The sequence below is a fragment of the Drosophila tropicalis genome, unplaced genomic scaffold, assembly GCF_018151085.1.
Source record: "Drosophila tropicalis isolate 14030-0801.00 unplaced genomic scaffold, ASM1815108v1 contig_694, whole genome shotgun sequence".
In the NCBI taxonomy this organism is placed as follows: domain Eukaryota; kingdom Metazoa; phylum Arthropoda; class Insecta; order Diptera; family Drosophilidae; genus Drosophila; species Drosophila tropicalis.
The window spans coordinates 5,413,332-5,427,964 of NW_027173176.1; the positions used below are offsets into that span (position 1 = coordinate 5,413,332).

The following is a 14,633-nucleotide window of genomic DNA, read 5'->3' on the forward strand; positions in this document are numbered from 1 at the left end:
TTCGAAGGCAAAACAACGAAAATTTCCATGTGTCATTTCAAAAATGCAAATATGGACATGATCTGGTGCTGGGTCCGTCCAACTGAAGTTGGAGCTGATTCTCCGCTTTATATGCCTTGCAATGTGCTTACTGTCTGCTGTCTCCAGCTTTAGCTTCAACTCGTCAGCTCACTGACAGCTAAGTGACGTCTAAATTTTGTACAACGAAATGATTATAAAGGCATTTATGCATGCGTAGTATAGTAGAGTCTACCTCTCGAACAGAGAGAGCCGGAGAGATAGTGAATAAGAGAGATATAGCCTAGCCATAATCGAATTCGAATCTCAAAACTGATCGCGTATCAATGTGATTGCTTACTGCCATCGGTCCCTACTATCTCTACAGTTTGTTGCAATTGATTTGTTGGGCAGGCCAAGTCATTCCAATCCCATACCAATCCCCTTATAACCCATTTCAATTCCCCTACACCCAGACCCCAGACACCAGACCAGAAGAAAACGACGACAAGTCTGTCAATTGTCAATGTTTGTATTCAAATTTGGTTTTTGTTTCTGTTGCCTTGATTGTTTATTATGGCCAAAGCCAACAAGCAATTTATGATCGCTTTGTTTAGTCCCTTTTGTAATCGCATAAAACTTAGGTAACAAACATTTTGCCCATTCTCTTAAAAACGTATTCAAATCTATTCAGAAACGTTGTGTGATTCATTCATTGATTAAATGCTCATAATGCTAAAGGAAAAAAAAAAAAATACCAAATAAAAATCTATCACAAATGATTATGTTATAACTTTAATTCTAACGCCCCATAAATGGCAAGTGCAATTGCTGTTGACGGTATTTACGTTTTAGCACATAAAAAATGTTGCCGTCGTGATCGTGCTGCTGCTGTTGCTGTTGCTGCTGCTGCTGTTGATTGTTACAACAAATTTGCATAATTATGCCGCTTATCTTGGCTATATGTCTGGGCAATAACACACACTTGCAGACAGTTAGACAGACACACAACTAACTTGGTGACTCTTAGACTTTATGCCACGTCGACGGGCAACAGCACACGCGCCAACATCGGCAGCACAAGCAGCAGCAGCAGCAGCAAGAGTAACACCCACATGGGGCAATTCAATTGTCTGTTGATGCCACTGACAATGAGAGTCAAATCTATGCAAACTGCCGTGTATACATACATTGTTGCCGCTGTTAATTGCTATTGGCAACATCAGCAGCATTCGTCTTGTGTCTGTCTATCAGCAACAGCATAATAAATTACACAGATCAGCTAAAAAACAGTTAGTTGACATTGACGCACTGCGAATCATAAAAACTGACAACAAATTGATTGCCAATCAACAACATGAACACGACAGCAGCAACAATTGCAGGTGTCAATGAATGTTGCCTATAAGGCAAAGACAAGCGTGGCAAGAAGAAAGCAGACAGCACCAACCGATAAACAGAGAGCACAAGATAGTCTCTGACTTGGTTTAGCTTGGTTTGCTTAGCTTTGGAAACGGGAAGAAAAAAAATTTAATTGGCCAATGCCAATTGCTGCTAATGTGGCTAGTTATTATGTCAAACGGTCAGTAGCAAACATTTTCTTAATGAGTTGATCTGGCTTTTGCTCTTGCTTTGGCCAAGCGGCTTTAATTGAATTTTCCCGCCTGCCTGTGATCAGCAAAAGCAAGACGAAAAAATTGTCACGTATTTAGATGCGGGCAGCCTCTTGAAAACGGAATCGGAATATAAATTTTGTATCCCGATCAACCGGACAAACGACTGTTTCTTGGCTATTCTACTATTTTTGCTACAGTTTGGGTTGCAGTCAGCAACCACATCAACCCACACGACTCCGACTCCAATCCGACTGCAACTCTGCGACTCTCCTCTTCAAATGAAAGATGTCCATGGAGCGCACATGAAAAAATTCCAATAGCAATTAAAAATATTTACAACGCAAATGCAGCAGCTGCTGGACTCAAGTCTGGCCTCTGACTACACTTGGAGAAATGCAATGCATTCTGAATTAGAAACAGTAATGGAGTGATCAATTTATCTATACAATTTTCATAAATTTTGTAAGACATACCAAAACAAAAGTTTTAAGCTCAAAGAAGTATCTTAAACAAGCCACCTGAAAGTAGAATTCCCTTAATGAAGAAGCCTCAGAAGATGACAGCTATTAGATCATTTCTACTTCATTTTAATTATGCCAGAACTATTGGCAATTAGAACCATCAAGAGATTTCCTTAGTTTTTGTGTGCTGTGTAGGCACAGACGGATTTCACCAGGCAAGAGCCATCGCCATCGCATCACGATGTCTTCGATCGATCCAGTTCGCGTCCAGCAGTAACAGCAACTGCAACAGCTACAGCAGCAAATGTCTGTAGATCAACTCCGTCTTTGGCAGCTGCGTTGGCCGTTAGAAATGCTAATGAAAGTCAAGCGGCGTCGTTCGACATTGGCAGCAGCAATAGCAGCTGCTGCTGCTGCGGTGCGTTTTGCAATTTGATTGCATGGGCATAGAAAGTTGCACGGCTACTGTTTGTTTTTGGTGGCCGGCCGGGCATAGAGCATTCGAACAGCTGCCTCGGGGATTGGCATTGCGATTGCAATGGCAACAGAGTAACAACAGCAAAAGCAACTGCGACATATGCAACAACTCTCAGAGCGTCCGCGTCCACGTTGTTTTCCACCGTTGTCGCAATTTTTCCTTTTTTGCGCGGAAATTCTGCACACGTGTCGTCTGCGCAAACTGCTCTGCCACCATCTGTGTGTGTGTGTGTGTACTTGGGCTCTTTCAAGTTTTTATGATTGGCGGCGCTTCCTGCTGCTGCTGTGGCAAGGACGTTTGGTTTTTGCCTGGCCTACCCTCCCTATTTCCCCTACACCCAGTTGGCCGTCGCTTTCCCCCGTTTTATACCCTGCCCTCTCCATCTGTCCAATATCACATGTGTGCGCCGGTCGCGCTTTTGTTTTTCACATTTAGTTTTCTTTTCCTTCTGTTTCTTTTTTTTGCGCTCACACATGCAAGGCAGCCGGCAACGATCGACAGCAGGCAACCAGTTCAGTTCGCCGGCAATTGCCGCATAATTTTTATGGCATGCAGCCTTAGTAGCAGCAGCAGCAGCAGCCGTCGCTGATGAAGAGCAAGAGCAAAGAGCAGCACATGGCCACCGCCCGATTCTTTGCATTTAACCCCAAAAAACAAACAGAAAAGAAATCTCAATGCATCTCACATGGCTCTTTCTACAGCTCTCTCTCTATATGGCTATATGGATGGACATGTGCGTGGAATGCCTTCAGCAGCTGTGAGTTATCTTGTGCTCATGTGTCACTTGAAAGTTGGAAGTTTTGCAGCTGATAAAAACCCATGAAGGAGCCCGCATCTATATATACACACACACACAGACACATAGAGCACATATGAGATGAGATCTAAAGACATTTACCATGTGGGTTTCATATATTTTTTTTTGGGAAAGACTTTCATCCTCAGAATGCATGGGAAAATAAAAAAATATATCCCAAGAAATTTGGTAAGAATTTTCCTTATCCTTATCAAAATGAAGGACCCGTTAATATATGCTTTAAATAGACTTTGCTCTGTCATAAATATCTTCTTAATTTCCAGCAAGAACTCTATTACAATTCTATAACAATTATCATTTTTATAAGCTCAGATCAAGAAAATATATAGATATATGTACTTCTGTATATATGAAACCTATGTATATAAATAGGTTTCTGTTAAAAGAATATTGTGTCAACTTCTAAATTTAAGATATAAGATTAGATATGTGATAAGATGAAACTTGCGATAAGATAAAAGAACTTTGTTAAGAAATAGTAAAGAAAATAATAAACTTACCCAATTCGAAGCATTCTTGATTCATCCTACATCCATTTCCTTTTCATCTTTTACTTGACAATCGCTGCAATTGTTATTCCTGTTCTTTTCACTATCATTTTCACTTTTGATTGACATTACACAAAAAAAAAATTTTAAAAAATACAATGGTAATTTATTTTAGGCTGAAATTAAAGATAGAAAATTATATAATTAAACTTTTGATTGTAGAAAATAAGTTTGTACACAAAGAAGATCATTTCTGTTATTGTCAATCTCTTTACGCTTTATTAAGTTGCAATTCTCAACTAGTTAAAAATGGAAAAGTGAACAAAATATGGAGTGTGGTGGTGGACAACTTGCTAACCTTTTGTCTTCTTCGAGCCGGGTACACCCAAGGCTTAATACATTTCAAGATAAAATTACATCTAGACAGAATAATAAGTTAAAACTTGAAAAGACAAATCATAGAGCAGAAATCAGAAAACAATTCATTTTGCTTTGGCTTAAATGTAATGACTTAATGTGCTGGCTCCGACTGGTTACTTTTTGCATTTTTCATTGCTGTCGACAGGTTTTCTCCTTAATGCCAATTTATGTATGTGAGTTGTTATCTAGCTAAAAGAGGATGCTGCTGCAGCTGCTCAACATATCAAATGGCCATTGCCACTTTTGTAGGCTTAAGCAGCTCAACATTCAGCAGCAGCAGCAGCCAATCAGCCGAGTCAGTCCATCCATCCATCCATCCATCCATCATGCCAAATGTGATGGACTCTTCTGGGCTCATCTCTTGCCTTCTCAACCTCAAACACACAACAAAACACACACAATATAACACAACACAACAGAAAACCATAAGCAATTAGCAACTGGCGACAAATTGACGAGGATGAGACCAAAAACAAAAGAAGAAACGAACAAAAAATGAAGTAAAATTCAGACATAGAAAGAGAGAGAGAGGGAGGGAGGATGAAACGCAAAAACAGACAAGCTCTCGGTTCGGAGCGACCACCTGCCGAGATTTTGTGCGAAAATTGCTATGTGGATGGGACGGGAAAGTGGATTGTGGCAATAATATTTACTCGATAAGGACGATCTGCGCTACCTGTTGTCTCTACCCTCTCTAATGAAGTTGCAACTGCAAACCAAATGACTCACTCACTGTTTCAGTCAGCCAACCTTTTGGCCATTTGGCAAAATCTTCACCAGAAGAGGTCCTTATCGTTAGCATTGTCTAGACTCTAGACATATGAAGGCGACATTGCCTAATGACCAGGAAATATGCCCAAAAACCAACAAAAACTCGCAAAGATCGAATCGATTGGAATGTAAGTACAAACATACATGAGTAACAAAGTTGTGTAGTACTTGAACAACAAATTGAGCTGACTAACAGCAGCAGCAGCAGCAGCAGGGTCCTAGAAGCTGGCTCAACTCAGCTGTCTTGTTCCCCCCCAACAATTAATATGCCAGCAGCAGCCAGGAAAAAGCCCGGTGCAACGGTAAAATGCAATACAAATATAACGCCAGCCGGCCCAAGAAACAAAAACAATCGCCTGCAGATGCAATATCGTCATCGTTGTTCCTGGCCTTTCCTTTTTTCCACTCAATTAGGGTAGCAAAAAAATATTACATACTACTATACTATACTATATAGTGAGAATCAAGCGGCTGCCGTTGCGCACATTTGCCTAAATTCCATTCCCATTCCCTGTCTCTGCCTCTGACTCTGCCCCTCAATTTCAATCCAGTTCTCTCAAAAAAATGTTATAGCATATGTCGCGGCGTGCGGCGCAGTTGTTATCCTTGTTTGCCACCACTGTTGCTGTTGCTGCTGCTGCTGCTACTCATTGTTAATCGTATCCTGCGTAATAGCATAATAATCCCTAATCGCTTCTGATCTGTTCACCTGGTTCTCTTCACTCTCACTCTCTCTTTCTCTCTGTCTACCCGGTGAGTAAGTCTGTGAGCGCCTCAGTTTGCCGGCTGCACATTTCCATCGATGATATCCTTTGGCAGCTTTACAAATACTCAAATACTCGTCCTACCATCGCGCGTCCTTTGTGCGCCTTTTGTCGCAGAGTGTCCTTTTTTTTTTTAATAGGGCTGGGGTTATTTTGACAACAGTTCATTTGCCTTCTGCCATTGACATTTGTCATGTAGTCGGGTTTTTGTTTCTTTTGGGCTTCCCATCCAGAGTTTGGGTTTCGGTTTCGACTTTTGTTTGGCTTCATTCTGCAATTGGCTTACATTTGTTTTGCATTCATTCGGTTTGTTTTTCAAGAAGATGCAATGCTTGACTAATGTGGCAACAATCCTATTCTATTTAGTAGTCAATTCTCATTAATAATGATGAATATTTGATTATTGTTCGTTGGTTGGTTGGTTGTTGTTGCTGCTAATTTGAATTGAATGCAATAACTATTTAACTGCTCGTGCATATAATAATCAAAAGGAGATTTCTATTAAATCCCCCACACACATTGTCAATTAGCAGCAATCAAAACAAGTTCACAGAAACAAAGTCCATCAAAGAATAAAATTAATCTATAGATAAACGATAACTAGATTTCTGAAGTAAATTTGATCTTTATAAAGGCCACACACAGAACTTACAAAGTGATATTAGTTATGAATAATTTGCTACGAACACAAAAACAATTGAGAACTTCAAACGATACGTTTAAACTTGTAAAATCCAAAGTACTAAATCGATTTCATTGAAGTTTACCTTCATTAAACTGGGCACCAACTTTGTAAAGTAAAGCTTGGAATTCGATCGGGCTGAAGTCGGAATTATATCTATTCTTTTTTAATCAATTTGTTATCTTCCATGGAAATCAGATGATTTAAAAGTGCAAGCAAATGTTCTTGAGTAGGACCAAAGTAGAACTTTGAATTTAAATTTGACAGAGACTTGAAATCCTTTTGCGTAAGAGATTTTTAAATTCTTGCAATATTTTCGTCGTACGATATGGGCTTGGGAAGATATTCATTTCTTGCTGATCATAGCACTTGAGTACACAGTCAATCCATCTCCCCCGCTTTCTGGCCTTGCAATAAATCAACAAATAAACCAGAGAGCAGTTAACTTGATCGTCTCTGTATCTTAAAGTCAGCCCCATAGCATTGCCCTATTGGTGTGAGGATAGTTCGATAAGATATACTCATTTGAGTCGTATTAAGCAAATCCTTGCAAAATTTAGCCATATAGGTCAGGAAAAGGTGTTAGAGATGCAGAGAGATTGCAGAACTCTTGTAGCTAAATTGAATCGAACTTTCTTTTCATAAAATGAGTATGACTTTTCTTTATTGTTAGGGTATGGGATGTATGGCAATTTTTCTACAGTTCCCATTCCCACGCATTGCCGTTTATTGTTCCGCAAGAGTAAAACAAACAAAATAAAGAAGCGGAAAAATACATACACACTCACATCCACACACACACACACACCAAATAAACAAAAGCTCAGCGATCATTGTCGCCTCAATGAAACTGTGTTTTGTTTTGTTTTTTTTTTTTGTGTTTTTGAGTGAATTACTTAGTATTCAGTTACCATAGCAATTGGGGGCCGGATGCAGTTAAGCAATGATATGGATGCCATGCCTGACGAAAGGAGTACACACACTGTCTGGTGGTGTGGCAGTCAGATTGAAGACTACAACTACGGATTGACTAGATTGGACTGGACTGGGCTTATATGCAAAATATGTTTAAAAATAAACTGGCCAAACGAAACGATTCCCCAATTCGATTTCATTAATGAGATTCGCGCTTGTCTCGCGTATGCAACATGTCAACTGTGTAAGTTGAGAGGGTTGGCAGGGGGGACGAGGGGAAATGAGTTCCATTTCGATTCCCCATTCAGAATGGAGCAGCACCCCTTTAAGGATGGCCGTTTTAATGGCTTGCGGAACTTGCTGCATAACTAGACGTCGTCATTTCGCTTTTGGATTTAGGCAAAGGATAGGCAAGAGGTGTGGGCTGGGACCGGAGGGGGTAGGGTAAAACTGTGATGAGTGACGCGTATTGGATTTCAACATGCCATGCACGCGGCATGCGGCTGCATATCTGCAACGCCATCTCGAACCGATCTCTCGCTTTGCCTTCCCATGTTGAGGCATTTGTGCCAAGTGCCCGCTGCCTGCCTGCCTTCTGCCTGCCCGCTGATTGACATGTGATCCCATCGTATCCTCAGCAAGTTCTACGGCTTGCAAATCACCTCCATCTTGCTCCTCCTCCTACTCCTCTACATAGCTGGCATCTTTTGCTCTCTCTCTCTCTATCTCTCTTTCTCTCCGCCTTGCTTCCTTCAACCTGTTGGTTTGTTGGTCGCTGCTCATTTGTCATTCAGGCGAAACACTCAGTGTCGTAAAGTAAGCTCCGTTCTAGTCTGGGGGAAGCAAAGCAAAAAAAATGAAATCTCGGCTGCTGCAGTCATAAAATTATGATCGGTATTTCTCTGGTCTCCCTCTCGGTCCATCTCTCTTTCTCTCTCACTTTGGAAATTTGAACACTGTGTGTCGCCGTTGGGGTTTTTTAGCCAGCATTTTTTATGAAATTATTTTTGGTTTCTTTATTTGGTTATGGTACAGGGATTTTCTGTTGTATTTCATGCAACACCTTGGCATTACTTGGAAATGGTTCGCGAGGAGATTCCTGTTGTATGCCATTTTCCAGGAACTACACATGAAGCTTAAATATGTGTGAATACAGAGAAAAAGATCAGCATTGGGTTCATTCATAAGATTTGAATAACTCTCCGCCCCCTACACCGTCTTCACACGCGTCGAGTTGGCAACCCAAAGCCCAGACATGTATCCAAAGACAGCGACGTGTCATTTTTCACAAAACATTACTTTCAATGAAAATATGCACACACATTTCCTCAATGAAACAAAGCCAAATCAAACACTTGAGAGTGCGGCAATAGTGGTCGATCTGTTGGCTGGTTGGTTACTCTGTCTCTTGGTCGGCCTCTCATGTAACATGATCGTAATTTCATGCCCAAGAAGAAACCCTAAAACTGCCACATAACAATGATTATGAAGTGGGAGAAAAGTCAAGGCGCCTCGCCTCGCATCACATCGCAGCATAACATCATTCCCATATACACATACATACATACAAATGTATGTAAGTATCACGATCCGCAGAGAGCAGTAACTCAGAGATATCATAAACCCAAATTAAGATAAGCCACACACATGGAGGAAGAAAAATAATCTTTTAACGCCTCGCACACACATCAGAGACAGAGCGATAGAGAGAGAGAGAGGGAGGGAGGGAGGGAGAGAGTCAACCACCACACAGCACTTTTCATTCATTTTCATTCACAAAAACAAAACAAGCAAATACCAAAACGAAGTGAAAACCCTCACTGAAATGGTTAACAATTGAGTTCTCCAACAGTGCGGAGAGAGAGACAGAGAGAGAATGGGCTCACGAGAGAGAACCCCATAAAATCCGACCAATCACAATTGAATTTCCCCTTAGCAAACACGAGCACTGTGCATATTGTGTGTGGAGAGTGTTGGTAGAGCTTGCGTTTGCCTAATGAAGGGGTAAGGATCTGAATAGTTTCGATGGTGGATGACGATGGTGGAGACCTGGCTTTGAGTGGAACATGAGGAAACGGTGGCACTGGATAGGGTAACAAGGTTCGTGTAGAGTTTGTGGAAACTGTGATTTAGTTGGAAGCTGGGGTAATCGTTTTTGTAGACTGATCAATCCACACACGGTGGGGAACGCAACTTGTGGAAGAAGACTACAACCCGAGCTGTGGAAAAACGGGGAATAACATTTTAGAGAATTTTCATAATTATTACAAATATTTAAGTAAGTGTATGTTATTTAAAAAGTGTACAATAATTTAATGAAGACATGTTTTTATCGTCAACTGCTCCTTGAGTCTCCTTTTCTACTACTACTACTTTTTTTCCAATTTACTCTCTCTCATTTCCACTCTCCACAACAAGTAGCCCTTTTTTGGCACAGATTTCACCACAAAATTAAATCCTCCACACGCACACACAACAGATAGACATTCCACACTATCATCACAGGAGTCAGTTACAATCCTCAATTCTCTCCACTCTTTCCCTCTCCTACCTCAAATTAGTAATAGCGCTTGCCGTTGAGTCTCTCCCTCTCCCATGCCATTCGTTTCTCTCCAAACATATGTGGTTACTCTCTCGTCTAACTTCGTCACTCTCCACTACGCTCTCAACCATATGCTCCGCCTTTTGCGGCACTCGGCAACTATAAAAGGTCGCGTTCTGAGCGCAACGAGCTCATTCGTGTTCAACATTCGCTGGTTGCTCGTTCCGCAAAGAAAGCAAACGTACCAAAAAGAAAGAAAAAAACTTAAGAAAAAAATTTGAGCAAACTAAAAGTAAAACAAATTTTGTCTCTTTAATATTTAAATTATTCAAATTGATTTTGAACAACCTCATCTCAGAACTCGAAGAAAGCAATCTCGATCGATCGCCGTGCAAGACACAATTAAACACGCTGGATTACCATTTTTTTCTTGTTCCACAAAAATTCAATAAATAAATAAAACAACCCAAAACGAATTATCATCTCAAGTGCAGTGCAAGTGTTGGGATAAGCAAAATAATAAAGAAGACAACAAATTAATCAAATTATAATCAAGTAACAAAAAACTCGCAAGTTGAAAACAAAAAACCAAATAATATCATCGTTGAAAGGAAAGGAAACCAGAAAGGAACTTTCGCAACCTCGCTAGTAACCGGTACGACCGTGTAAAAACCGCCAAAATTCTACTCAAGGAGCGTAAAGCAATCATCTCCAGAATGAAATCCCTGACAGCTGTTTGTCAAACAGGTGCCTCCGGTATGCCGGCCATCAATCCAAACGGACGCATCGCCCGTCATCCACCTCATCGTGGCGATGGCGAGAATGCTGAAATGAAAATGTATCTCTCCAAGCTGAAGGACCTAGTGCCCTTCATGCCCAAGAATCGTAAACTATCCAAATTGGAAATCATACAGCATGTCATTGACTATATCTGCGATTTGCAAACAGAGCTGGAAACTCATCCCGAAATCAATAATTTCGATGCGGCAGCCGCATTGAGCAGTGTTGCACATGCCGCCGCCGCCGCCGAAGACGACGATGACGATGATGACATGATGAATCTGACTGAGGCCGACAATAGCAATGATATGTTGGCCCAACGTTTGGCTGCCGAGCAGCAACTCCAACTCCAACAACAGCAGGAGCAACAGCAGCAACTTACTAAAATCTCTAGTCCCGCGGCCCGTATGCCCCTTATCGATCGCCAGAGTCCCAATACAATTGTGAAGGTGTCGTCATCATCAACAACATCAGTATCATCATTAACCACATCATCAGTGGTGACAGCATCGGCGCCAATGCAGCAACAGCTGTTGCCATCGCAGCCCCAGTTAGCCAACAGTTTAACGACGGTAAGTTTCCCAATCCGCCCCTCCATCCCCCCCAACTGTCACTCCATTATAAAAAGTTTGCAATGCAAATGCAGTCGAAAAGAACATTTTATGTTTAATTCTTATTCTTCGTTGACCTCATTTATAAGTCACTCACAATTGTGTGGTAGTTCGTCACTCACTCATTCAGTCAGTCAGTCGGTGAGTCAAATGTAAGGACGTTTTCTTTTAGTCGGCCTCACTTAAATATTACAACAGAATTTTTCTTGCTGAAATATGTCATTTCTCTCTTTCATTAGCTAAATACACTTGGTCATAGTTTAATTCGTTCATAGAATAGAAAAATTATAAAGTTATCGTTGACAACGTTTCGTTCCCTTTTCTGGTTGAGAGCAGCCCAAAGCAAGGCTTAGATTAATAAACAGTTATCTCTGGTTATTTAGAATGGCAGGGCTAACAAATGTGGAACCAAGTTTGTTACTTTAATTCTTTGATATAATTAATCAATGTAAAAGTGTGAGTTGATGATGATCATGTTGGAAAGGCTTTTCTCTGAAAGGGGAGAGAGATTCTTTCCCTTCGCACACTTTATTTGCACTGCGCCAAATGAGTTTTGAGCCACTGTACATACATTTTGTGTTTTGGGGACCGCCGCCACCCCCACTGTCCCCTCTGTCACCATCTCTCTGTTGTTCCGGCAAAACGTTTCACCCAAATTTCATTTTTATAGACATTTCACATACATATACATATGTATGTTTGTTTGTATGTAGTTTATATACATATGTATATTTTTTTTTTTGTTTTTCTGTTGTTGCGGTTGTTGTCGCCATCTCTCGGCAGAGTTTTTTTCTTTTGTGTGTGTGTAGTTGTTGTTGTTGTTGCCTATATGTAGCTGTTAATTTTTTTTCTCGCGGCCTTTTTTCAACAATTTTTGTTGTTGTTTTGTGATGTTTTAAATGAACACCTGCAGATACTTAAATTTATTTCATATATACGTTTGTATGTGTGTATCTGTGTCTCTCTTACTCTCACATGCACATACGCACAGGCAAAGCTTGAAAACGGAATTTGAAATTGGAGAATCATCATCAGTCGCGTCTCCCCCCAATGTCTCTCTGCATCGCTCTCTTTGTCTCCCCTTTGTCCCATCCCATCTATCTCAATGTCTCAGCCTCCGCCTTAGCGCGTATTGTTGTAGTTGCTTTTTGATGCTTACTTCATTAGCGTAGTTTTGTTTTTGCTTTTGGTCATCTTACATTTTCGGGGTTTTTTTTGTAGTTGTCGTTGTTGTTGTTGTTGTTAATAATTAATGATCTTGGCAAAAGCAGCAATAATAAAAAATTGTTTAATACTTGAAACAGGTTGGAAATATAAGGAATATAATCATTTTTTTCTCTCTTATTTTTTGTTAATAATAATTTGGCTTTTCACTGTTTTTGACTCGACTTGGTTTGGACTTGATTTTTTTGTTTGTTCGGCTTTGACGGTGGTCTTTAGTTATTAATAATAAAATTTTTGTTTGGCGTTTTTCATTGATTTTGATTAATTGTATATTCAATGAGCCCCAGTCTCTTGCTCTCTCTTTCTGGCACTCTACTCGTTTTGCTTAACAAAATCGTTAATTATAGAAGAAAATGAAAAGTATTTAGGCCTCAATTAATTAGGTTTTCTGTTTTTCATTTTCTTTTTTTTTCATTGCGAAACATCTGCCTTAAGATAGAGATAGCTAGATAGCTACATATATTTTTATGTATGCGATCCCCCTTTCCTCTGCAATTCCTTCAAACATTTGCCCTTCGCCACCCCTTCGTCATCTGTGATGTGTCACCACGAAAATTCTTTCGAAAAAAAGAAATGCACGTGTTCGGAATGTTTTCTGGGTAGTTTGTTTTTTCCTTCGCTATTTCTTTCTTTCATTTGCCTCTTTGGTCTTTCTTTCTTTCTCTTTTTATTTGTTGTACTTTTTCGCGTGGCGCAGCTGTGCGCCAGTCGCCAATCGGTCGTCCCTACCCTCTGCCTTGCCTTCCCCGCTCTCCTTGTTCCCTTACCCGACACACTCGTCAAGTTCTGCGGTCACTTAACAGTAATGGCAACAACAATTTTTTGACATTTGTCATATTATGTGTGTGTTTGTATGTATGTTAGGCGCCGCCATATCAAGCATCCAAGGCATAACGGTAATAAAGAATTGTAAACTAATTGTTTCTCTTTCTCTATCTCTTTACAGCATCTGAATGCAGAAAAGGACAGCAGACAGTCGTAAATCCATACACGTATACATACATATAAAGAACTCTTTAACTAAATACATAATAATTATATCAGTAATATGAATACATATGTATAACGGCACAAGCAGCGGCAGCAGCAGCGGCATCAATGTGCAGTACAGTCAAACTCCACTCTCAAAACATAAAAACCTTCGTGTGAAGATCTCCTCTCCACCACAGAGAACATATAGAACACAACACAACAGTAACAGTAAAATAATAATATTCTTAACAACAACAATGTTAACTCAAAAGCTAAACTAACGGCCACGCCCCCATCTACATATATTAACCAATGTTTTTTTTTATTCGTATCGTATGTAAGCATGGGGGCCCAGCAGCATTCGCATTTCGCATTACATATATAAAACAAAAAAGCAAATACTTGAAAGAGTTTAGTTAGTTAGTTTGTAGGCCGCATTCAAAAAAACCCCCCAAAAAAAAAAAAAAAAAAAACAAAAAACGCAAAAAAAATATTACAACCAACCAATTTAGCATTACAAAACAGCATCAGCATCAGCATAAGCACACCTAAAACATTATTATTATTAACATTTACAATTAGTTGCAGAGGCGAGAGTAAGAAAGTTATGAAGTAAGAGAGAAAAAAACTTGGCAAAGCTTTAAACAATTTAATTTTTCCTTTTTAAACTAAACGCTAAATGCGTTCATAAACGGTTCATAATGGATCTACCAGGAACGATGAAAACTGAAACTGAGAAGACGATGATGAGAGAACCAATTTAATTTAATTTAATTTTTTTTTCATTATATAGATTTTTGTTTGTTTTTATGTGTTTTTTTTTTTTTTTTTAGTTACTAAATGCAAAGCAGAGAGCAGCAATAAATAAAATAATAATAAAACAACAAATTGAATGAAACTTTACATATACATATACATATGTATGTATATTTTGATCCTATTAATTTTAATTTCACATTACTAAAGTCGTATGAGAGAAAATTCTTCCTATTATTGATTAGCCAGGCCAACAAACCAGAAAAAAAAAAAAAAAAAAAAAAACAGAGAGAGAAAAATAAGAAACCACTCAACACTCACATTCAAATTCATTAATTT

The 14,633-nt window shown here is 39.6% G+C and overlaps 2 protein-coding genes across 2 annotated transcripts in view; one reads left to right on the forward strand and one right to left on the reverse strand.

Annotated features, from left to right (window-relative positions):
- Positions 1–14,633, reverse strand: part of LOC137578844 (uncharacterized) — a 128,182-nt gene that overhangs the window by 36,548 nt on the left and 77,001 nt on the right. The window contains exon 2 of the mRNA XM_068292444.1: positions 3,870–4,033. The gene's annotated coding sequence lies outside the window, so the exon portion shown is untranslated. The remainder of the gene's footprint in view (positions 1–3,869; positions 4,034–14,633) is intronic.
- emc (Basic helix-loop-helix domain-containing extra-macrochaetae) lies at positions 10,136–14,478 on the forward strand. Its single transcript, XM_068292666.1, has 2 exons — positions 10,136–11,303; positions 13,513–14,478. Exons 1-2 carry the CDS (start codon positions 10,668–10,670, stop codon positions 13,546–13,548), a joined length of 672 nt encoding a protein of 223 aa, XP_068148767.1. The 5' UTR covers positions 10,136–10,667; the 3' UTR covers positions 13,549–14,478.